The 24,577-nt window shown below is 39.5% G+C and overlaps 1 protein-coding gene and 2 long non-coding RNA genes across 3 annotated transcripts in view; 2 read left to right on the forward strand and 1 right to left on the reverse strand.

The window, feature by feature from the left end:
- The first annotated feature begins 2,618 nt into the window (after nucleotides 1-2,618).
- LOC121736098 lies at nucleotides 2,619-14,241 on the forward strand. The gene is made up of 3 exons (XR_006036967.1): nucleotides 2,619-2,888; nucleotides 13,850-13,920; nucleotides 14,160-14,241. It is a non-coding gene; the product is annotated as an uncharacterized LOC121736098 (long non-coding RNA).
- Nucleotides 14,242-14,248: 7 nt separating this feature from the next.
- The window catches only part of LOC121736265 (insulin-like growth factor-binding protein complex acid labile subunit), a 76,422-nt gene continuing 66,093 nt past the window's right edge, over nucleotides 14,249-24,577 (forward strand). The window contains exons 1-4 of the mRNA XM_042127349.1: nucleotides 14,249-14,387; nucleotides 14,817-14,989; nucleotides 15,287-15,702; nucleotides 16,080-16,405. Of these exons, the coding sequence (XP_041983283.1) occupies nucleotides 14,371-14,387; nucleotides 14,817-14,989; nucleotides 15,287-15,702; nucleotides 16,080-16,405 (932 nt within the window). The 5' untranslated portion in view covers nucleotides 14,249-14,370. The remainder of the gene's footprint in view (nucleotides 14,388-14,816; nucleotides 14,990-15,286; nucleotides 15,703-16,079; nucleotides 16,406-24,577) is intronic.
- Nucleotides 23,675-24,416, reverse strand: LOC121736100. Its single transcript, XR_006036969.1, has 3 exons — nucleotides 24,349-24,416; nucleotides 24,079-24,188; nucleotides 23,675-23,818 (listed from the first exon to the last, which is right to left on the reverse strand). It is a non-coding gene; the product is annotated as an uncharacterized LOC121736100 (long non-coding RNA).

Below are 24,577 nucleotides of genomic sequence, written 5' to 3' on the forward strand. Positions count from 1 at the left end.
TATTCACTTTCCTACACTTGTGCATGAAAACGAATATCTAATGGTTAATATCATACCAATATTACACATTAAAAACCCAGTTAACACAATTTTAGGAAAATAGTACAAACACACAACATCACTCTTTCACATTCCCGACAAAACTCCTTGACACAATATCTTGATTCTTGACATTTTGTTTCTAATGCTGCGGCCGCACATGCGTAGTGCTTCGTGCTTGAGACGATACCATTGAACGATCTGCGTGTATCTACGAATAATAAAAACTAAGGAAAAGTAACTCCGTCAAAAAACATGCTCCACAATACTTGTCAAAAAAGTATACCTTAGACCGTATACATTTCAATACATTTGCAATATTTAGGTGACCTTGACCGGTACTACGCTGACGTTACATAACAGATCAAAAGGAACCAAATTTAAAACGGTAATAGTATGGGAGTTACGATTCCTTAGTTTTTATTATTCGTAGGTATCGTCCTTGAATGGAATCGTCCCATAGCAGGGGCGTAGCTACCGCCGTATCAGCCGTATCAATTATACGGGGCCCCCGGCCTGCGGGGGCCCCTAAGGCGCGTTACAAGCAAAAATTAATAAAAACTTCACAATTTTTTTTAATTTCAGAAATGAGAAAAGTAAAAAAAATCAATTTCTTTTTCCCGAGTAAAGCGTGCGTTCAAATTTTAAGAACTATGGGACAGAAACGCCTGTCAGACCTGTCACTATTGTCCATAGAGGCAGAAACTTTAGAAAAACTAAAGTCATCATCAGCATCATAATGATTTAATTAATCAGTTTGCCGAAAATAAGGCAAGAAGAGTTTATATCTAAGTTGAATTGTTTTTAAAAATGTGACAGATAGATCTTAGATTATGATGAATAAATATTTCTTATAATTTTATATAAACATTTTTTTCATTTTAAAGAAATCTTTACTCTTCCTAAGGGCCTCCAAAGAAATTTTTAAACGGGGCCCCGCCAAGGTACGCTACGCCTCGGTCTCATAGTTTCGTGACGATAGACGCATATGCGGCCGCGGCATAATAAGGCCGGGCGCGCACTAGCGGCCAAGCCGCGGCGTCCAGGTCGCTGCGGCCATCGACCTTAGTATGAAACCGCCATAGACGACGCGCACCTGGCCGCAAGGCGCCCAATGGCCGCACCATACTTTCGATGGCTGCCGGGGCCTGGCCGCTAGTGCGCGCCCGGGCTAAGGACTAAGGACTGGAGTGGAGGAGTGGAGGGGGGGAGAGGTGGACCCCCCACCCCCCTTCCTAAAGTTAGGAAATCAGTAGTTACCACGAAAAATTTATTTTTTATTTTTTGAGATATGTTCAATAAAACAACCAAATTAGTGGACTTACGACAGAATTTATCTTTTTTTTGTGTGTTGGCAAACTCGGTTCTATGTCTTATAATATTGCAAATATACAGCTCCGACGCTGCGGGAATGCAAGCCCTATCGCCCTTGCGTAACAATTTATAGGCACTTATTTGCACCCTGGCAAACTAACTAAAGGTTTAATTGCACCCTCTATATTTTATAGATATATAACATTATAGCAACTGGCTTCGATAATGAGTCGACGGACTCCTATTTCTGGATGGTTCACAAAAAAATAACCACGATGGCTAAGGCGGGAGATTCGCTGCGCTACGCTCCCGCCTTAGCCATCTAACCTAACCTAACCCAACCAAGTCGTATTGGGTCGGCACGGAGTGATACATTGCTATAATTAATTACCTAAGAATTGTATACTGTTCTTATATTTTGTTAACAACGGGTACTAAATAAGCGCGAACACTGTTTAACAGATATTTATTTTACAAATAATCATTAAATGTCACAAATCTTAAATAGAATTTAACAATTAACGTCTTAAATTAAGGAACAATTACATAATATTAAAACTAAATAAACACAAGGAGAACGCGAACACTATTATTACTTTCAACGTCTATCTTGCAGTGATCTTGCAAAAAGCCCCTAAACCGCCAAGCACGTCCGTTTTATTCAATCCAGTGGCGCCCCCACTCGACATGGCGCCCCACCAGACAGCAAAAACGCGCCAATCAGCGGTCGCCGGATGTCGGCTTCTAGGTGTTGCCAACAATTTATGACACTTAAAAACATTTTACAACAAATTACGCGTAAAACAAAACGTGATTAAAGTGAAAAATTTATATTAAAGACACGTTTACAAAAAATAACGTTACGTCACACGTAACTTCAAACACGTATTAAAAAAACTATGCATCTCCTAGACACAAATCAGGTGTCATTTGACCTGATTTGTGTCACTAACCCCAATAAAATGCCACCGTTCCCTCCCCTATCCCTATAATGCGTGATTCAAATTCCAATCCCTTTTACTAGAGTTTCGACTTGACGACAATCTGGAAAAACGACTTTAAATGTGACTTATTACGAATTTTTTTTCCCGCCATATTTTACTTGACACTGGCCATGGTTAAAAAGCTGAGCGCCATATTAAGAAAAAAAAAAGAGACGGGCACGGGAGCATAGACATAATATATACTGTAGCATTATATTATGTCTATGCACGGGAGTGACGTAAAAAAAAATTCGCATTTCGCAGAACTTGTTACTGTTTGGTAGGTAGGTAGGTAGGTACTCGGACGTGTGTGTGATAAAATTAATCAACAAGAAATACAAATATTTACTAATGAATTTAGTGTATTGGAGTGTGTTTTATCCATGAACAAAACTCGTAGTGATATCAGAACTTTTCCATGTGTTAAAAAACGCGACAGAAGTAATTGAGTTGCGTGTGCGCCACCAGGGAGCATGTCACAATCACGGATGTAAAAACACAAGTTGTAAATGCCAGAATAACAAGAGATTTTGTACCATGCAGCTGTAAATGGTAAGATTAATTTTACTTTCTTTGAATATTACGTTTCTACTGTGAAAATAATAGGTATCGAAGTTGGGCTTTGAAGGTTTCATATTACGAAGTTTGATTCTTGAACTGAAACAAATATTGTCCACACACAGCAGTAATGTTAAAATGTAAATTTGTAATTTGTAGCACAATAATGATCCTATCAATGTCCAAGTGGCAGCCGGCTGCCGCATAACAATTGAAAATCTATTGTGTCTATGATACCCACAACGGAGGTGCTACAGATCTCATTCTTTATGCTGCATGTTCTTCTGTATTTTAAGAAAGGAAAATAAACATTTTTGGTAGGTACTCTGCAAAGCCCCCTTACTAGGTAATCTTTAACTATAAGAATAAGAATAATTTTATCAACAACTTTACATGTGTTCCATTAATTCGACAAGTCCAGTGCAAATTGTGTGTGGATTTTCAGTTAAGTAATTTTTTAGGTATTGCGTAACACGCCTGCTCTAGGCTGAGCTAAGCCTGTCCTGCAGATCACCGAAATTTAAAATGATAAAATGAAACTATGACAATATGACAATCACATGTGGTGACACTAGCCTCAGGCTATGTAACCAGCTTCTTTGCACCAGCGGGGCTAAAATGGTAACTTTTAGCAATTCCTCTCAATCAATTCACCGACGATATTACGAGCAATATCGTCGGTGATTCATCTAATTTTGTAAAATAACGTCTTAAGTCAATGGCAATTCAATTAATTGAAACTGTATTGCCATTTTGAAAAACATAAAAACGAACATGACCGGTTTTTTTCTATATTTATTTATGATTTTTTGAATGATCCACGAAATATTTGATATAATTGTTATATTTTATGTATTAAACTGTACATTTATTGTATATTTGTTCATTAAAATCATTTTATAACTAAAAACAAAATGTTGTTTAATAATTTCACCATTATCTTCAAAATTGTTATATTTTTGTAACATTACTGCCGCTGGCATCTATGCCCATATAACAATATGAAAGTTTAACCGATACTTGATATTATTAATTATATGCAAACATCATATGGTGATTTTGATTTAAAGAGAAGTATCCTAAGCATATGCTACCAAAAAGTAAGATTTTGCACCAAAGTATGCTATGGTTCCGAAGATACTAAGAGAACTCCGGATTCCTTATAGATAATAGTTTGGGGGTTCCGGCGTTGTTTTACGAAGAAAGCATATTATTATGCTACTATGTAAATTACATTCATCATCATCATCATCACTACCATCACACCACAGACCAATTATACATAAGACTCTTGAATCCCATAAAAAACAGCGTGTCTGCAGTTTTTACTTCTCATCTGAACGATAGATGGCGTTGAGTGTATCAAATTAGCCTAACAAATAAAAAATACAATAAACAAATGCACCATCTAGTAGACTAGTTTTAAAACACGTTCACAAACTGCAAAATTCTCCCAAAGATGTAGCTGATTAATTTTAATCGGAAATGACATTTATTAAAGCTTTCTTAACTCTTTTAGTTTTTGGCTCTTTTAAAATATCTATATTTTTTTATAAATATAGATACTAAAAAAAATTTTTTTTTATTCCGTCGGCAGAATTCGAACCCGCGACTCCCGGCTTGAGCTACCAATGCGCTCATCCAACTGTTTTTCTGTCATTTTGTATTTCTATTGCCGCTATATTAATAAATACTAAAAACAAAATAAATTAAATATTTAAGGCGGGCTATATGTAGCTTCACTCTGCATCCACTATCAGTTGTATCACGGGGAGTGCTCTCAGGAATTGTTCGGAATCATACCTCCTGCAACTTTTCGCCATCGCCCCACGCGAAAAATATACTTACCATCCTCATCACCTTGATGAGTGGCAGTCTTCCACCGTGCATTTTTCGCGTAACTTTCTGCCGCGGACTGTAAAACTCTGGAACGAACTTTCACCAGCAGTATTTCCGGACCTATACGACCTGCAAACCTTCAAGAAGAGAGCGTATTCCCTCTTGAAAGGCCGGCAACGCACCTGCAGCTCTTCTGATGTTGCGAGTGTCCATGGGCGTAGTAGTAGTCACCTGATGGAAAGCGACGGTAGTTGCTTTCCATCAGGTGACTCACGACTCACAAAATTACGCTCATTTGGCCTCACCCTAAGGGTTCCTTGTTGACTACGGAAACCTAAAATATGCGTCCTGTCGAATTTTTTTTTTTATGAAATAAGGGGGCCAACGAGCAAACGGGTCACGGGCCACGGCTCACGGTTCACTGAATAATTAAATTAATCAACAATCTTGCGCGTAAATAAATAGTACGAGCACACCCGCGTGCACTGTAAATAAGAACAAGTATGACATGTCCGTGTTCGCGTGGAATGGCGCGTAATTTCAAACGCGGTACAAGACGGTAAGTATAGGAGCATTTCTCAAAAACAGTGTACTTTCTATCTAAATCTTTGTCCCATATTTTAAAATATGTTTTTCTATAAATAAAATAGACCATTACCCGTTTCTATTAAATTGTATACGTAGTAAGTTAAATAAATTCAGAAAAAAACATTTACAAATTAGAATTATATTAATAAGTTATTAACTATAAAAATATTTTGAAAATCGGTCTAATCTAGTCGTATGAAAAGTGAAGTGTCCCAATTTCGTACCTTCCCAAACAATTGATTGTATTTGTAAGGCCTAGCGGAAATTTTTGAAACAACTTATGTAATTATTTAGGGCTGCAAGACCATAAATCATTTAAAAAGAATATTTGGTCGTATTAGAACAAATTTATTTAATAAATAATGTTTTTATTGTATCGCGGAAAAAGTTCCTCTTTGAAATTCCTTTTTTGTGACCATATTTTTTCAAATTTTGGAGTCTATTTTGGTATAAATATGTTTTAGTATAGTGGCAAAATTGTTAAGCTCGATATCCATCTTATTTTCGTTTTGATATTTCTTTTACGTTCCATGTGCGCGAACAGAAGGTTGTCTATTAGCGTAGTGGTCCAGAAAATTTCCAGCCTTTGTTACCCAAGAAACACAGGTAAGCTCTAATATTATTATTATTTCGCCTTAAGATCCATTAAAGCTCCCAATTTTGATTTCGTAAGTCAAATCATAAACGAGTATTAGTTTTAGTTGTACGCGTATACAAGTTGAAAAGTTTATTTAACTTCATTCGTTACTTCCTTTTTTGTTACTTTTGAGTGGTAACGTATCTAAGGAAAAGAAGGTAACAAAATAGGAAATTGTAAGGCAGAGTGTTGACTATGTGATTTTTATTACTTATAATAATTATGATTATTTTTCCGACCCAAATATCGACCAATAGAATTGCACCATTCGACGTCACGTGGTACAACCTACATGGTATTATACTGATAATTTTTTGAAAATTTTCTCTGGTAGTTGCTATATATAAAAAACAAATTCTAATTCTATTGCCCGACATTTGGGACGGAAAAATAATCCCCCGAATACCACACGAGCTTCAAAATTATCTGGCATTTCCCTCAAGGTTCCCTGCAAACAAATAAAGTATTTTGAAGCTCTTGTGGTATTATAATTGAAAATTACATGAGTCGTAGCCAAGCTTTTAAAGATTCTATTATTTGCTCATCTTGTTTTGGCATGTAATTTTAAGCAACATTGATATTTTTGATTATTATGTAATAAGATTAGACAAACAATATTTTGCTTTAGATACTGATTTATTAACCAAATTATCGTAAAGAAACAGAGAAATGATACTCTTGAATATAATTAGTCAAAAAATAACTCAACACGAAATCTTCACAAAAACTATTAACATAACTAGATGTCCCGCGCGGCTTCGCCCGCGTAATTTAGGAATTTTACGGAAACCGTACATTTTCTCATAAAAATAGCTCTTATGTCCCTACTCCCTTCATTTGGTTTACTCTATATCTGTGTCAAATATTGCCATAAAAATTGCTCCAGTAGTTCGTAATTTCTAATATTTCCCCCGTTTTTCGACCACGCTAAACCACTGGACGGAGACCACGATAGTTGCCGGCCGGAAACACCGAGTGTGAACCAATCAGTGAGGCCCATTCACTGCAGGACTGCATGCAGTCCTGCCGTGAATGGGCCCTTTAAATCAAAACAGCTGTGCAGTGTGCACATAATATTTCATTTTTTTTTAAATTAAACTTTATATTTTATGCCAAATAAAGTTTAGCCCCCCAATTACACAACTTTACCCATAAACTCATTGATAGGTTTAAGGTTAAATATAACGTTAAATAGAAATAACAATCGAAAAAAATCGAAACTTGAATACCAGATGATACCACCTCTTATAGAAAGAAGTCTGAGCAAGCGTCAGCGCGATGTAGGAGACGTACGGCGCCATCTATTATGAAATTTTGGAACTAACTTAATTTGAACTTTACGCATTTTCACCCCCTTAAAACCATTTTTTCCAGTAAAAAAGTAGCCTATGTCCTTTCTCAGGCTATATGTATATATTTATATATATTAGACTATCTGTATACAAAATTTCATTACGATCGGTTCGGTAGTTTTGGCGTGAAAGCGAGACAGACAGACAGACAGAGATACTTTCGCATTTATAATATTATAGTATTATAGTATAGATGGCAAAATATATTATTTGATTTATTTATTTTGCGCACATTAACAGTTTGTATGCCCCGTTCCAAGAAACGCATAATGTTTTTAAGTGTTCGGAAGCACCACCCTGGAACTGAGTTGTCCCATGACATGCCGATCGCGCGATGCAGCAGGCATTGATGCACATATTGCATGACGAAAAATTAAACAACTTGTCAATCAATGTACAGCACGTAGTTTGCATGTCATTCGCGTCATTCACTACAATAAACGATCATGCGTGCATTACAGCACGTTACGCATGTCGTGCTGAAAAATTAAAGAACTTGTAATTCAATGTACAGTACGTTGTACAGCACGTAGTTTGCATGTAATTCGCATCATTCACTACAAAACACGATAATTCATGCATTACAGCACGTAATGCATGTAATGCAGAATTACCGTTTAGCGAGCGCTTAGACTTAGATATTATTCGGACAAGACATTACAAGATGCAGCTCAGATGACAAGAGAGCATAGATCACGCATATACATATAATAAACTAGCTGTTGCCCGCGACGTCGTCCGCGTAGACTTCAGTTTATAGCGCGCGATGTCAACAAAACCTGTGTCAAATTTAAAAAAAATTTAAAACCCTGGTAAGTGGTACCCCTCTTAGGGCCCCGCTACACCGGAATGGCAGCGCTGAAAGTGCTCGCCTCGCCGCTGCCATTCCGGTGTAGCGCGGCCCTTAATTAATCAAAATACCCAAAAACAGCTGTGCAGTGTGCACATAATCTATACTAATATTACAAATGCGAAAGTATCTCTGTCTGTCAGTCTCGCTTTCACGCCAAACGCCAAAACTACCGAACCGATTGTAATGAAATTTTGTATACAGATAGTCTAAAGCCTGAGAAAGGACATAGGCTACTATTATATTGGAAAAAAGGGTTGTAAGGGGGTAAAAATGCGTAAATTTGTTCAAATTAAGTTAGTTCCAAAAATTCATAATAGATGGCGCCGTGCGTCTTCTACATCGCGCTGACGCTTGCTCAAAAGTCTTTCTATAAGAGGTGGTATCATCTTACATTTAAGTTTCGATTTTTTTCGATTGTTATATCTATTCTACGGTATTAAATAATTCAGCTTTATCTGTGCAGTGACGTAACCTTAAACCTATCAATGATAAATAGTTTATGGGTAAAGTTGTGTAATTGGGGGGCTAAATAAGCTTTAAAATTTGGCATAAAATATAAAGTTTAATATAAAAAAATTAAATACTTATTGTGTGCACACTGGACAGCTGATAGAGATACCAGGGTTTTTTTATAAAAGCTTTTGACACCAATTTTGTTGACATCGCGCGCTATAAACTGAAGTCCACGCGGACGAAGTTGCAGGCAACAGCTAGTATCATAATATTTATTGTAATACTAGATGTGGTCCCCAACTTTGTAATGCCGAAATTTATCACAAGTTATAAGGGAACCGAACATTTTGCCATTAAATTACCGTGGGTACTTTCCCTGAATAAGTATCTCTATGCCAAACAACAAAAACAGTCCCGGGGCTAAGAAATGAAGTAACAGACATACACACTTTTGCATTTTATTAAAATTTATAATTTACTAGTCGATACCCGCAACTCCGTTGCGTCATAAATCATAATACATTTATCTCTTGGGAACCGTATATTTTTCCAAGATAAAGAGTAAGTATCCTTTGGGGAGATCGCAGACGAAAGACTTTTTGTGCGATCGAGTCTGCGGCGCCCATACAGTCGGCATAGCGCTTCCTCTCTCCCTTTTCCTTGCATAGGACTCAAAGTATCACCATACCTCGAATGTACTCCAAATTTCAGCAAAATCGATACTGGGGTTTGGGCGTAAGAGGTAAGGTATGGATTGTATTTTTTACCGAATTTTTAGTTACGACTAGACGACCCGGCAACTTCGTAACACGATCCTTCTAATATAAACCTTTTCCAGATTTACACATGACTCAATCGAATATTTTAACTAAAATTAGCCAAATCGGTTCACCCGTTCTCGAGTTATATCGAGACTTGCAAAACTAAAATTAATTTCTGTTTATAATAATATGAAAAGATTTTAACAGCTTTAGGAATCACGATAATGGGGTTTTGACATTTGTTTTGGCGCGTGTCGTAATCGATAGCAGCGTTTACGTCGTTTGGGTCAGCCGTGGGCCTTCCCACTCCCACTCGTAAACTCGTTTGACCTGTCCATATCGCCCGCCACCGGTCGATATTTTGCATAATCATTGCTATTTCATTACGTCGACCCTCAATGTAAACAGAAAAATTGATGTAATAAATGTAGTCAATTTGTATGTACCTTATTAGTACATGATAATAATATAGATTTTTCCTGCGTCGCTCGCGTGATGTTCCTAGTGTGGCGGTACCCACAATTCGCCTAACATTCCTGCATCGCGCTATCGAAGTTTTTTAAGGGAGGTATTACATTATCATTTATATTGGATCATTTCTATGATCATATATAGGATCCAATATATATGATCATTTGATCATATCTGCATATTACATTATCATATTTCATTGATCCTATTTTACGTCATATGTGGTTTCAATAGCCAATGGAGAGCGCTAACGCTGACAGGTATTGACGTCAGGGTTACTAGATCTCAGAGAATTCGACTTGTCAAAAGACATCGTCATTTTTAATATGGCTTGTTTTTTGTTTCCAATCCAAGTATTTAATTAGAAAAATAATTACTTTACATTATTTGAAACATATTAACGAACAAGAAATTAAAAACTCTTTTTTATATTAAATAACTGGCAACACCTATGTCTATGACCGTATTGGATCTAATCTCTCAGCAAATGTCAAAAATCTGTGATCATGGAAGAAATGAATCATATGTCTATATTACATTATCCAATATCATTGACTCAATGATCTCGGATCCAATATATTATATGATAATCTAATATCCCCCTAAGTGTGTCGGTATATCTATACTTCTATACTAATATTATAAAGAGGTAAACTTTGTTCGTTTGTTTGTTTGTTTAATTGTAATGAATAGGCTCAAAAACTACTGGACCGATTTTAAAAATTCTTTTACCATTCGAAAGCTACATTATTTACGAGTAACATAGGCTACTTTTTATTTTGGAAAATATAGGGTTCCGTAAGATATTTCAGTTTTTCGGAAACAACCAGAAAATTAACTTATTTTGCGTACGCTGCCTAAACTATAAAAGATAGAACTATACAATGTTCTAAGTAAATGTAGATCTTATAAATATCTACAAAAATGCCCGCGACACAATATACCTATCTATGTCAAGTGAGGCAAAACAACCATTTTTTTATTTAAAAATCTTCATTTTTATTGGACTACATTTAAACGGATTACTCATGCTAATAATCCTTATCAAAATAAATTATTTCATCACTAAGTACATCGCCCGCGTAATTTAGGAATGTCACGGAAACCGTACATTTTTCTGCCAAAAAAGAAACCTATGTCCTTTCACGTGATCTATTCTTCATGTAAATAATGTACCAAGTATTGTACACATTGAAAAGGTCTACAGAAAACTCCGCGATGGTATATACGTATAAGAATATCCCACAATAACATTTTTTTGTCATTTACTTTTAACTTGAAATAATGGCTAATTTTCAAAGCGATTTTAACCAATACGGCAATAATCCTTATTAATAGAATAATAAATACTTTAAGTAATTACTAATTATACATTATTGATTATGGCCCTCTACAGCATTTTTTTTTATGAAATACAAACGAGCAAACGGGTCACCTGATGGAAAGCAACTTCCGTCGCCCATGGACACTCGCAGCATCAGAAGAGCTGCAGGTGCGTTGCCGGCCTTTTAAGAGGGAATAGGGTAATAGAGGAGGGTAGGGGAGGGAATAGGGGAGGGTAGGGAAGGGAATAGGGTAGGGAATTGGGCCTCCAGTAAGCTCACTCACTCGGCGAAACACAGCGCAAGCGCTGTTTCACGCCCGTTTCCTGTGAGAACGTGGTATTTCTCCGGTCGAACCGGCCCATTCGTGCCGAAGTATGGCTCTTCCACGTATGAAAGCGTATAAAGCATATAATATGCTTTATACGATTTAAATTTTAAATGAATATGTATTTTCGAAGATATTACAGATTTAAAAATTGCGGGACATAGCGTTTGCGGCAGTAGGTACCGACCAATGCGGGCCACGGGTAATAATGAATATAAATTATTTATCAAAACTACTGAATCGATTTTAATCATTTTTTTAGTGACGTAGGCTGTAATATATTTTATACCCGTGCGAAGCCGGGGCGGGTCGCTAGTTATATATACGACACCTGAAATGTATCACGTGGGCTTCGGCCTGACCGAGCATAACACCTCGCTCGGTCGGAAGATCTTCCTTTGTGGCGGCCACGCATATCCCACATTGGTGACCCTCGACAGAACACGCCTCCTTTATCATCATCACTCCCCGCCCCTCCGCACCGCGCCAGCCAGCATCGCCTCATCGGGTACCTTGTCCACTAGCCGCACTGTACCGCGGCCTGGGCGACTCCGCATCGGCATCAACAGGTTTACTCACTACACCACCGGTCAGCAAGCAGAGCATATGCATCTCTCCTGGTCAGCACGTAGCATCGGCCCCGCACGACAGCTATCCGACTCACTGGATCCCGTGCAGCAGCTTACAGTTTCGACTCACTGGGACTCACTGCAACAGTTCTGACTCACTGGAACTCACTGGCACTGGCGACTCAAGCGACAAGACTTCAAGATTCGACCTCCGGTCTTCGGGGGGGGGGGGGGGGGGGGGAGTGATGTGTCAATGTGTCATGTGGCGGTACCCACAATTCGCCTAACATTCCTGCATCGCGCTATCGAAGTTTTCTAAGTGTGTCGGTATATAAACGACAGCTGAAATGTATCACGTGGGCTTCGGCCTGACCGAGCAGTAACACCTCGCTCGGTCGGAAGATCTTCCTTTGGCCTCCACGCATATTCCCACACTAGACTAGAATACATTTTTTTTCCTTTTAAAACGTTCAAGAGGTAGTATTTTAAAAATGTCAACAGCCATCCCCATTGTAACTCCACAAGAGGATTGATTTCTGAGATACGTTGTTAGCGGACAAGTGACAACCCACATTTATAATGTCAAGTCTACTACTTGAAAACGGGACTTTAATGCTGACCTCCAACTTTTTTCCCTCTTTAATTGCGTGGAACTCGTTTTAGCGAGTGTTTACTTTCTACGAGGAATTGACTTGCCACTTGCCAGCCAGTCTCGCTAATGACGGTTTAGTGAGCGGTGCGCCTTACCTATATGACCTCAAATTAGAATCGGTGACTACACATTGCGACATTGTGTGCTACTTGTCAGCTCTCGCGGATGCATTGCCTCCAATCTCGAATCTACTCGACTCATGTCAGTCAATCAACAATCCATACTAATATTACAAATGCGAAAGTGTGTCTGTCTGTCTGGCACCTCTTCACGCCAAAACCGCTGAACCAATTTTGCTGACATTTGGTATAGAGATACTTTGACGTATGCAACGTGTCAGAATATGGGTCGGATTTACTGTATGTGCTAGTACCGACCTTTGTGTAATATTTCCTATTTCCTTGTGCTGTTACGATGTAACAGTCTTTCATGTTTGTCTCGATAAATAAACAGAAATTCCCAAAGGTTAAAGAGTGTGACATTGACGAGTGCTGGCTGATTAAATTATCTGTTTTAATATTTTCGGTAAAACCCGCGAGGTTTTCACTCGGCCATTTGCCAGTGGCCTCGCACGCCGGCTTTGGCGTTTCCTATCTGTCTCTCCTGACAAAATCTTGGTATCCAACATCAGGTAAGTAAACACTTCTTGATGCTCTAGCAATATTGAGATAGGCCGGTCTTGACTTCAAACTTCCTTTATTCCGTGTCTCGTGAGTAACATTGTAGAAATTGAACAATATAACATTGTACTGTTATACTTTTAATCTTAAATTAAGGCATTGTTTTAATTACCCCCGATTCACAACTCTCATAAGTGTCGCTTTTAAGAATCAGTCATTCACAAGTAGTTCAACCATTCATGAAATATGTACTTAAATCGAAATTTTCTTGCACTGAGCGGGCTGATGATGAAGCACATATTGTTAAAAATACTCTCGATCATGTCAGCTTTCAAACAAAAGAAAACTAGATTATATAATCGATCCGCCTGTTAAGATGCTACAAATTATGATGCCACGGACAGGACTAAAGACAGACATACACCTCAAACTTATATTACTCTTATATTTTTATCGCTGGTTAATAATCATAATACTACGTGTACTAAAATAATACAATGTTTGTTACAGATGTGGACGTATATGGTGTTGTTGACGGCGGCGATGGCGGCCGCGCGCGCCGGTGCCGGCGACGCCATCGAGTGAGTGCTATAAGCTACTGCGTTTGACAACGCTGCAATCTGCATGTCTAAGGGCTCCCACACAAAACTGCGAATTCGCATCGCAAATATCTGCGACAAAACTCACACGAAAATCTCACATGAATTCGCAGTAATGTGTGGGAGCCCTAAACTCGGATCATCCGGACCGACCCAGTACGTTTACTGCCTACCTATTGTTATTTTTAAATTGTAACGTTTGTTCATCGTGTCCCGTGCAGTTTACCGCTGTATTTATCGTCGGAGATGTCGTGGGGCGGGCCGGCGGCGGGGTGCGCGGGGGGCGCGGCGCCGGGGGGGCGGCAGGCGCAGTGCGCGCTGCGGGCGGGCCGCGTGACGCTGCTGGCGGGCGGCGCGGCGCTCTCGCTCACCTGCGAGGACGACGCGTTCGACTGCGCCGAGCTGCACGCCGCGACACACCTGCTGCCCGCGATGCCCGCCACGCTGAGGTACGTTCCTTCACCGTACTCGGTGTAGCTTGTCTAAATTGAAATGACGCGCCCCACCACTTTACTAGTTGATATAAATGAAAAATTTTGTACTGTGAATACGGGTAAGGGGCGCGTCATTTTAAGTTAGACGAGCCCTACTCGCTTCCCGTTGTCCTGTCTTAAGGCTCCCACTCATAACTGCGAATTCGCATCGCATCGAAATGTTATTTTTATTATGAGTTTTGTCACAGATATTTGCGATGCGATGCGATCTCGTAGTTTTGTGTGGGAGCCCTGAGGCCTTAGATCGCTTCACATTTTACACAGACATAGGGAATCGAGAGGTACAGTACAGATTATGTAAACAAAATAATAAGCGTGTATTGTTAGTACATTTGAGTTTGATTGTGTATAAAATGTGTATAATAAAGCATTGTAATATATCAGGTCGCTGTCGGTGCGCGGGTGCGACCTGGGGGAGGAGCGTCTGTCGTGCGTGCTGGCGCTCGTGAACGCGACGGGGGCGGAGCGCGTCGCGGTGACGGACGCGCGCACACCGCTCCGGCCGCACCACGTGCGCGGCCTGACCGCCGTGCGCACGTTGCGCGTCAGTGTCCGAGGTGGCTGTGATTTACTTAATGTCTTTATTACGATTCTTACGACTGTTGTTATTAAAGATTGCAGCGACTTTGCATTTTTAAAATTTTTAGTTCAATAATTATATTGCTTACAAAAACCATCCTAGGAAAACTACGTGGGTATACTACCGCGTCACTTTTGTATCTTTTCGGTGGCATAAATACGATCTATCCTTGCCGAAATACCAGTCATCACAAAAGTGAGATCGTGCGAGAGAGTTTCTGCAGAGAGAGAAGAAATTTCAGAGGGACGTAATCTTATTGCGTCTACAATTTCAGATAAAATCTCAATGGGCGTGCCGTACGACGCGCTCGCCGAGCTGCCCGACCTGGAGAGCTTCGCGCTGCTGATGGCCAACCTGACGCTGGAGGCGGGGGCGGGGACGGCGCTGCCCCGCATCGCGCGGCTCGAGCTGGCGGGCGGGGAGCTGCGTGCGCTGCCCGCGGCCGCGTTCGCGCGCACGCCGCACCTCGAGCACCTGCTGCTTTGGGGCAACAACATGGCGGCGATCCACGCCGACGCGCTGCGCGGCCTCGCCCGCCTGCGCACGCTCAGCCTCAACACCAACGCGCTGACGACGCTGCCGCCGACGTTGCTGCGCGCGACGCCGGCGCTGCGGACGCTGCACGCATACGGCAACAAGCTCGCCGACCTGCCGACAGACCTGCTCGCCGGACTACAACACCTCGAGGAGGTTAGTACGATGTATTTTTTAATTTTATATGGAAAACTTACAGCATACAAACATGAAACAATAACATTAATAATTATTTAAATAAGAATGTTCGTGTATACAGTATAACACAAGTTACGATTTTAACGATGTGCGTAGCGACCGAAAAGGAGGCTCGACAAAATTTATCTAAAAATTGAAAATCAGCCCTAAACCAACTAACTATTAAAGACTAATTAAATCGATAGTGTCGTTAACGCGAATTAGTAATACTACAACGTCATCGTCTCGCACCCGTCTCAACTACACTCTACATCCTCTTGATAGCGTACATGTTTGTAGGGAAAATATCGGAAATGGAATTGACGAAATTCTAATATTATAATCCGTTGTATCAGGTGAAGATATTCAACAACAACGCGTCGTTGTCTGTGGCCGCGGGCGCGCTCGCGGGGCTGCCGGCGCTGCGCCGCGTGACGCTCGAGTCGAGCGGCGTGACGCGCCTGCTCGCGAGCACGCTCGGCGCGTCGCCGCTCGCCGTGCTCTCGCTCGCCCGCAACCGGCTCGCCGCACTGCCCGCCGAGCTGTTCGCCGAGCAGCGCGCGCTACAAACGCTCGATCTGAGCTACAATGAGCTGTCGTCTCTGCCGCGCGGCTTGCTCGCGTCGCTCGCCAACCTCACGGACCTCTCCCTCCGGAACAACCGCCTCACAGCACTCGACAGGTATGTTGTAGTACTTATTAATATTACATAATAAACTACGAATAATAAAAACTAAGGAAGAGTAACTGTGTCAAAAAATTTGTCCACGAGTCTGAAATGTCCCGAATACGTGCATACTTTATGCATGTGTTCGGTACAAAATTCTGTGTAAATATAGAAGTGACAATATCAACGGCATTATTTCGTAGAGTGAGTGTTTCGTTGCTATTGCCATATGTTAGTGTGTGAAGTATGGGAGTTACGTGTCCTTAGTTTTTACCAGATATCGGAGTTGCGTCGAAGTTCTTTTATCGCTCGCGACCCGTACATTTTTCGCGACAAAAACTATTTTATTTTATTATGTCTGGAAGACCAACAGCTATCAATAAATATAACAGTAAGTAACTAGAAACTAGGAAGCCGATTACAGGTCCTCACAAATAAATACAAATAAATGGTAAAGGAGAACAGCTGTCAAACACAATATGTCAAAAATGACGTTTTTGTATGATAGAAGCGTTTAGTTCCTTCTCTCGCCAGGTTCATATAAAGCCTTGTCGAACCGTAATACCGGTGTTACTATATTTTCTTGTTCGTCTGTAATAATTAGGTCGTTTTCTGATAAAGATGGTGTGCTCGAGTTATTCGAATAGCAAATTTCCGGTTCTGCTAGTTGTTCGTCGTTATTTCGTTGAAGAGGTTGCCTACAATAAGTAGGTAAACACATTTTTAAATCTCCATCATGAACAAAAAGAAAACTGTTAGTATGTCAATTTTAAACCCCTGACGTAATAACACACGTGTGTTTTCCTATTCTACAAAATGTGACCCGAAAACATGCTTACTTTATGCAAAAAAAGACCCGAATAGATGCAAGAATTTTGTGTAATATGGAAGTGACAATTATAATTACAGCCTAACCTGGATAAGCTAGAGTTCAAGGGAACACGATTTCATTCTCTCATAGAGGTTTCTCACTAACCTGAGTTTCTCTCTTATTCAGGTACAAGGTTATATGTTTCTCTCTTATAGAGGTACGCATAGATGACAAGTCAAAAATTCATGTCACTATGTAATTTTATTTTATTTAGAACTTATTTACATTAAAAAAAATACGTCGATTTTTTTTTGATTTTATAATTTTATAATAGGTGGATTCTGGTAAATTAAACTCTGAATTTGATTTCGCGATTTTCCGGATTCAAACGCATTCACTGTTTTAAGTTTATCACTCAATGACATAGAATTAGAACGTTAGAAGGGCATTCCATACAATCGTCAGCGCGAAAATGTGTCACCCTCGAAATGAGTGAGCTCACTCATCTGAGAGCAGTGTGCCTTAGGACGCGGTGACAGCCGGACGTGTTTAAATCATTGATTACCGCGTTGTTTTTCGCTACATTTCGCTCCAGAATGCCGTCGTGTGCTTTCCGACAGTGCAGTAACAACATGAGGAATACAAATAAAGCCAAATGTGTAATATTTCACACGTAATTACTAAGATTTTATTAAATTTAAATAATTGTCTTCCATTTTAAGAGAAAAATCAAAGCGAAGCGTAAAATGAGCGATAGAGAAAGTAGTATATATGCTATTACTGTGAGACAAAAAGGACGACAATATTTTCTCGAGTCGATTAAAGCGTAAAATGAGCGAAAGAGAAAGTAGTATATGCTACTACTGTAAGACAAAAAAGGACGACAATATTTACTCGATACACATTTTGCATGCAAAAACATTGCTACAGTTTTCGACTAGCATCTAAGAACTGTGCTCAGTTCCATCACCACGTTTTTGGGTAAATTCTGCTGGCGGTCAGGGCCTTTTTTTCCCTTCGTATACAATTAAATCAAACGTATAGCCATCGTCTCCACATATTTTAAAAAGTTTGATACCGTATTTGTGTCTTTTGCCTGGTATATATTGCATAAAACTGATACGTCCACGGAACGCAACCATGGTCTCATCGACTGTCAGGTATTCGTCTGGAGTCTTAAAATGTTGGTATTTGGCTGTGATCAACTGAACCAAACGCCTTATTTTGATCAACTTATCTGTGCGTGATGTCCCGGCAAAAAAGGTATCATCAAAATGCCAGCAACGCAATAACAACTCGAAGCGATTTCGGCTCATAGTACATCGGGCCACTTTATTTTCATATAGCGGGTTACGACTCCAGTAATCTGCAATTTTAGGTAGCCTTTTCAGGCCCATCCACATCAATAAGCCAAGGATTTTTTTCATTTCTTGTTGATCACTGTCTTTTTAGTCTTTCAGTCTACTGGAACGTCGTAAAGCTGTAGTCAATTTAGTCTTTTGTGCGTAACAATTAGTCATTATCACCATAAGGTTAATAATCTCTTCGTCAACAAACAAAAGAAAATAATCCAATTCAGTCTCACACGATTGGGGAATGTTTTTCACTCCGGGAGTGCCAGTAAAAAGAAATTGCTGCTGACGGGTTCCAGTTGGCGGGTACCACGACACGACCCGACGACTGCGCACGTTGGTTTGAATGTTGAGACGAGACGACGCCGCTGGCGGCGCCCGCGCCGGCGCGCTGCATCGGCTTCGTACTGTCATCATCGGAGCTAGCAAAACTGTTACTCGTCGATTCATCGTCACTAGATGTTAAGTGACTACCGTCCGACTCGGGTATAAAGTCGGGATCTAAATCTGAGTCGTCGGACATTGTCAAAACAAGATTCGCGACACTAAAACAAGATTCACGACACGAGTTTCGCGGTTAACGCACGCGGCAGGCCGTGGGGGCGGCCGGCGGCTAACTGTCTTAATAACAGGGTGGCGTGCTAATTAAAACTATGCAATTTGTGTTTGGCGCGGTGAAAGAAAAATATTGGGGGCTACCGGCGGTCCCCATGGCCTCCTGACACAAAAGTTACAAAAGTGCATTGGCTTGCTGCACAAGAATTATTGGGGGCCGGCGGATCCCATGGCAGGGCAGTGTTAAAGTGACAGCTGTCAATCCATCTATTTTTTTTTTCATATCAATTGAGTATTAATTGAACCAAGACTCGTACAAAATTTTCTCTATGGGCTACATCCTTCAGCATCAGCCGGTTCTCTCCTCTTAGGGGTCTAAGATAAAAATTGTTTGGGTTCTGAAATCTTGGGATGGGGGGAGCTTCTCTTCTGTAGTCCAAATTAAGACTTCTAGCCGCAACTCGTTGTCTAAATTCAGTTCTTAGCAAAGCCCCTGCTTGAGAGGCTTTATTCGGAGTAATATCCATTTTGCCACAAAGAAATTACGTTTAAAATTAAGTTAAATGAACAATAAATCAATAAAAGTCAAGACAAAACGAAAACAATAAGATTTGACCGATTTTTCATACAGAACATAACCGTTCAATTAACGATTAAAAAACTGAGTGATGGGGGTGCTTAGTGATTTGTGTTGTTTGTAGTCAAGCATGTTAGTTTTAGAAAATGTAGAGTAAACGTACACATTCCCTATCATATTAACTTGCATTATTAATAAAAAGAAATAATAAATAACTATAACTTTTTAAGATATAGTGACTTCAACAGAAATGCGCGGGGTGGGTCGATTTCTTTGCACGCAAGTGTAGTCATATACCTTGTTTTCATTGTGTTTCATGTAACTGAGTGCAGTCTTCATGACATCATTTTTAATTTTCCCAGAGTTGTTTGTTAGGGTGCTTTTAATTTCCTCCTTGATTATGGTGTTTGGGTTAGCACTTCCTAACTTGATGGGTCCTCTAAGAGCTTTTTGAATGATATGGTGGATACAGAGGTTAATTTTGGAGACCCACACTGATTGCAAGTAGACGGGTCTGTTCATCGCCATGTGAATAAACTGTCTTCCAGGATGATAGGCTCTCTTTGACAGGATCGGGGAATCCTCTTATTAAAAAGCGGGTCAGAGGCATTCCACATGCGCCTCCTAAACAAGGATCTAAATACAATACCAACGACTTATAATCATCTGTATTCAGAAGATTGGTTTTTATACTTTAAAATATAATTGTGGTTTCAAAGCAGGATTGTGAATCTTCCAAAATTTCCAATAAAAATGTAATGAATCATGGCATTCACTGGACTATTAGAGAAGTGAGCAACAGTGAGTACATTAGAGCTTATTCTTGACATGGTCTTGGCTATGGTCGGAAGCTGATCGTTTGTTACGCAAGTCACCCTTGACCATCTCTTAGATTCTAATCCTCAAATGGACCCCCCATATGTATATTGGAACCTTGCCATATGCAAGGTAATCAGTAGATTGTAGGGTATCAATCTCTATCAATCTTTGTTGAGTATCAACCCTAATTTGGTGGTCCCTCTCTCAATGGCGGACATGATGATGTTATTTTCCTTTTATTTATGGCCTTTCGCATCTCTTGTATGTCCCTTGTTTTTTGGAGCTTGTATTTTCCACAAATAACTTGGTTATCGCCTTGGCCAAGAAGGGAGGTCCTCGTGTTGCGGTTCATTGATTCTCTTCTGATAATCAGTAGATTTACGATACTCCAACCCTTTTGTCTCAACCCTTCGAGTCCTCCCATCTGTCCATTCCAACACACCTTCCTATCTGTTTTGTTTTCTAAACCATCCACAATTTTCATCAAGTCAGGACGTCCATTTTAATAAATAGATAAGGCTATTTTCGAAAAACTCATGAGTTCTGGCGATTAAGTTTGTAAATCCTAAAAATCTGTCCATCACCTGGAATACACTATTGTTGAATGACCAAACTTGCTTGACTACGTCACCGCTTATTAATATGTTCGGGGGTACTGGTGAGGGTAGTGGGGGTAGTGACGATAGTAGTAGTAGCGGGGATCGATAGGAAATCCCTGCATGTGGAACTGTTCATTAAAAAGAACAATCTTTCGTAATACATTAACAGCATTGAGACCGTCAAACAAAGTTGGCACTGTAAATTGTTCTTCCGAGTCTTCCTGTTCGTTTTCATTTTCCTCTTGAACTTCATGATCATACATGCTGATGCATAGGCACATACAATAATATGTTATATGTATAGGTATGTACTTAAAAGGTTACTTATTATTTTATCTCTGATAGGCAAATTTCTAGGTAAACTGGCCTCTATTCACTCAGGTAATATGCACTTCAAATAAAATTCTTCTAATTTAAAAACAATGGAATTCCAGAATTCATCGTCTTTTTCTATTTTTCAATATGACAGTCCTTTAGGCGTCCATACAATAAAAATGCAGTATTTGCGGTCGGTTATATGGAGTTGTCCTTGCATTTGATAATAAAAATTATGATTTCGCTTTAATTTTATTTTATTTAACTCATTAATCCCCAAGCGGCGCCCGGCTGTCGCATAACAATTATATGGGGATCTTAGACCATAAGTATTTTCTATAGAAAGTGTAGGGGCGAGAACCCCTACACTACAACGATGGGCAGAAAGGAAACTGGGGTTACCTGGTGGCTGAGGTAGCTGGGCAGATGAGCTGAGATGGAATGAGCTGATGTGGTCACACGACACTGTCACCTTCTATTTCACTGAGCTGAGATCGCGATTCACGGGAACGGCTAGCCGATATTTTTCGTATGTAACGATCGCGCGCCGGTAATGGACTGTGTCGAACTGAATGTCAAACGTATGACAGCTGACAGCGCAGACTCATGCGCAGTGTTGCCAACTGCCACATTCGTCGCACTAAAGTTTGGCGCGAACAGTCAGGATGGTCCAGTACGAGTAAGTAATATGATTCTTTTAAGTCTATAGATGCTCAGTAACCATTTTGAGAGATTAATCGTGAAGCGGTTCGATAGTCTTCCATTTTAAAATGTGTTTTTTCAACAAAATATTTTTTTTAACTATGTAGCTGTCGTTAGGACACTTCTTGATCTGCAGTCCTTGTTTTTCGATCGCCTTGGCGGTCTTTATTTCCTCGCTCAAATCTTTACCGAAGAGAGTAAGATCTCTCTCCCTTCCTTCCACTATCTCGTGGAAAGATTTGTCGAGGCTCGGAGTTAGTAAACTAACCCGGTGGTCCCTGAATTCCGTCCGAATATGATGCAAATCGGAATACGACATGAGTCCGATAAAATGGCCTGAATTTTGTGATCGTCCGCCTTAAAAAAGCAATGCCCTTGTTGATTAACAAGGTAATTGCTTTTTTTTTAGGCTGAGATGCATAAGACCAGCTGGCATTGTGCTGTATTTAGCTTTTCCTGTCTCTGAATCATTGACCAATATGCCCCCATAAGCTACTTAACCCCAATATATTTTATCACTCCTTTTACACAGAAAAAACAGTATTCTCCGAATAAGAAAAATAATCTTGCATGAAAGCAATTTGCATTAAGTCAAGATTATGGTTGCCTCATATATAGTGAAACTAATATTTTCTTACGCTAAAAAAATAATAATCTTAAAGTGATATTTGAAGTAATCTTGAATTAAGACAATTTCCGATTGATTTAATATAATACGTTTTCTACCAAGAATTATTAGAATTCTTAATGTAAGTTGATAATTCTCTTGATGCAAGCTTAGGATGTATTTTCATTTTAAGAAAATATTGATTTCAATCAAATAAGAAATCACTTTATTAGAAATAATATATGCTTAATTTAAATACATATTTTTTTCTGTCAACAATAATAAATCTAGCTTGAACACTAACTTTACTTATTTAAAGTAGTGTTTATTTTAATATTAGAAAATTATATCCTTAGACCAATAACTAATATTTTAAATTTTAATTTATGCAACCTACGATAAAGAATAGCCTTTCTTGTTTCGGGAAAAATATTTCTTGGTCTAATATTATTACTTTCTTTCAATAAAAGTTTTAAATGCTTGTGTTAAGTGGTTTTAATGTCTTAAAGGTACTATTAATAAAGGCCTATTTAAACCGGAGCGGTATCCGCTACCGCCGTGGGTAGCGGTATCCCGATGGGTATGCGATTAACGCGCTAATAATAAACGCGATTAAGGCGATAATCACGTACCCATCGGGATACCGCTACCCACGGCGGTAGCGGATACCGCTCCGGTTTGAATAGGCCTTAATACGGCTCAGGAACTCCCAATAGTCCAATGGAAGTTCTGGAGGCGTTTCCTGAAAGGTAAATAAAAGACAACATACAAGGAACAACAGAAAAGCATATCAAATAGTGGTTTCTAAAACAAAATGAAGAGATGTTAATCGTATAAAAATTTATTTACTTACATAAAAGACAAAAATTTTGACAAAAAAATTGTTTGTGAGTTTCATAAAATTTCAAAATACTGTTTCCTCCAACTGTTGTTTGTAATAGGGTATGTAAGTCAAAGTCTGGAAAATATCTTGTAATCAGTACATTTGTTGTGGTAACTTCCTGAGATTCAGAACAGCTAGAGGACGTAGGTTTTGTAAAGTCTGTTTCACTCAATGACTCTGAACACTCATTAAATGACTCTGTAGGTGCCTGAAAACATAAAATATGTGTGTAATGCACAGTGGCTAAATCATGTACTTACATAAGTTTACCCTAAATAACTAGTACCTATAGATTGTCTTCATTGGCAAAGTTATTAAACAAATTATGAATGTATTTTTAAACATAGTGTGAATAAAGAGCTTTAATATTCATTATACATCCTGCTGCATACAAAAAAGAATAAACGCTGCCCAGTTGCAGATGCAGAAGTGCACAGCACAGTGCAAATGCCAATGGATTTCACTTACATGAGCTGTGATAATTTCAGCTAGCTTTATCCGGGTCCCAAGATGAGGGCAGAGTTCCTTGAGATGCTCTGGAATGAGTTTGTAGAATAACTCTGTTGTTATGCCATTTGCTGCAATGTAGAACCGAAATGATACATTTAAGTAAGTAATCTATGACTTAGCTTAACGTACTCAACATGGATATGATTTTTGATGAATTTTTGCATGGGTGGGTGGCACTTCAACAATACTATAATCAAAGGCTGGCCAGTAAAATCAATGCGTACTTACACACAAAAACTTCTATTACTTCTGGAGAAATATTATTTGCCTCGAGGAGAGTAACTACGTTGTTATTTTCGTTAGTTTCAAACTGCACAAACAGGTTTAAACTTGTTTAGCTTGCTTTAGCATGGCGCGCGCGCACTATCGTGGCGTCGCGTCGGTAGACTCGGTAGTCAATAGTCATAACTCATACCAAAAAAAAAAAAATAGGTAGACTAGAAGTAACTTGTCATTA

This window comes from Aricia agestis, chromosome 18, assembly GCF_905147365.1.
Source record: "Aricia agestis chromosome 18, ilAriAges1.1, whole genome shotgun sequence".
NCBI classification, from domain to species: domain Eukaryota; kingdom Metazoa; phylum Arthropoda; class Insecta; order Lepidoptera; family Lycaenidae; genus Aricia; species Aricia agestis.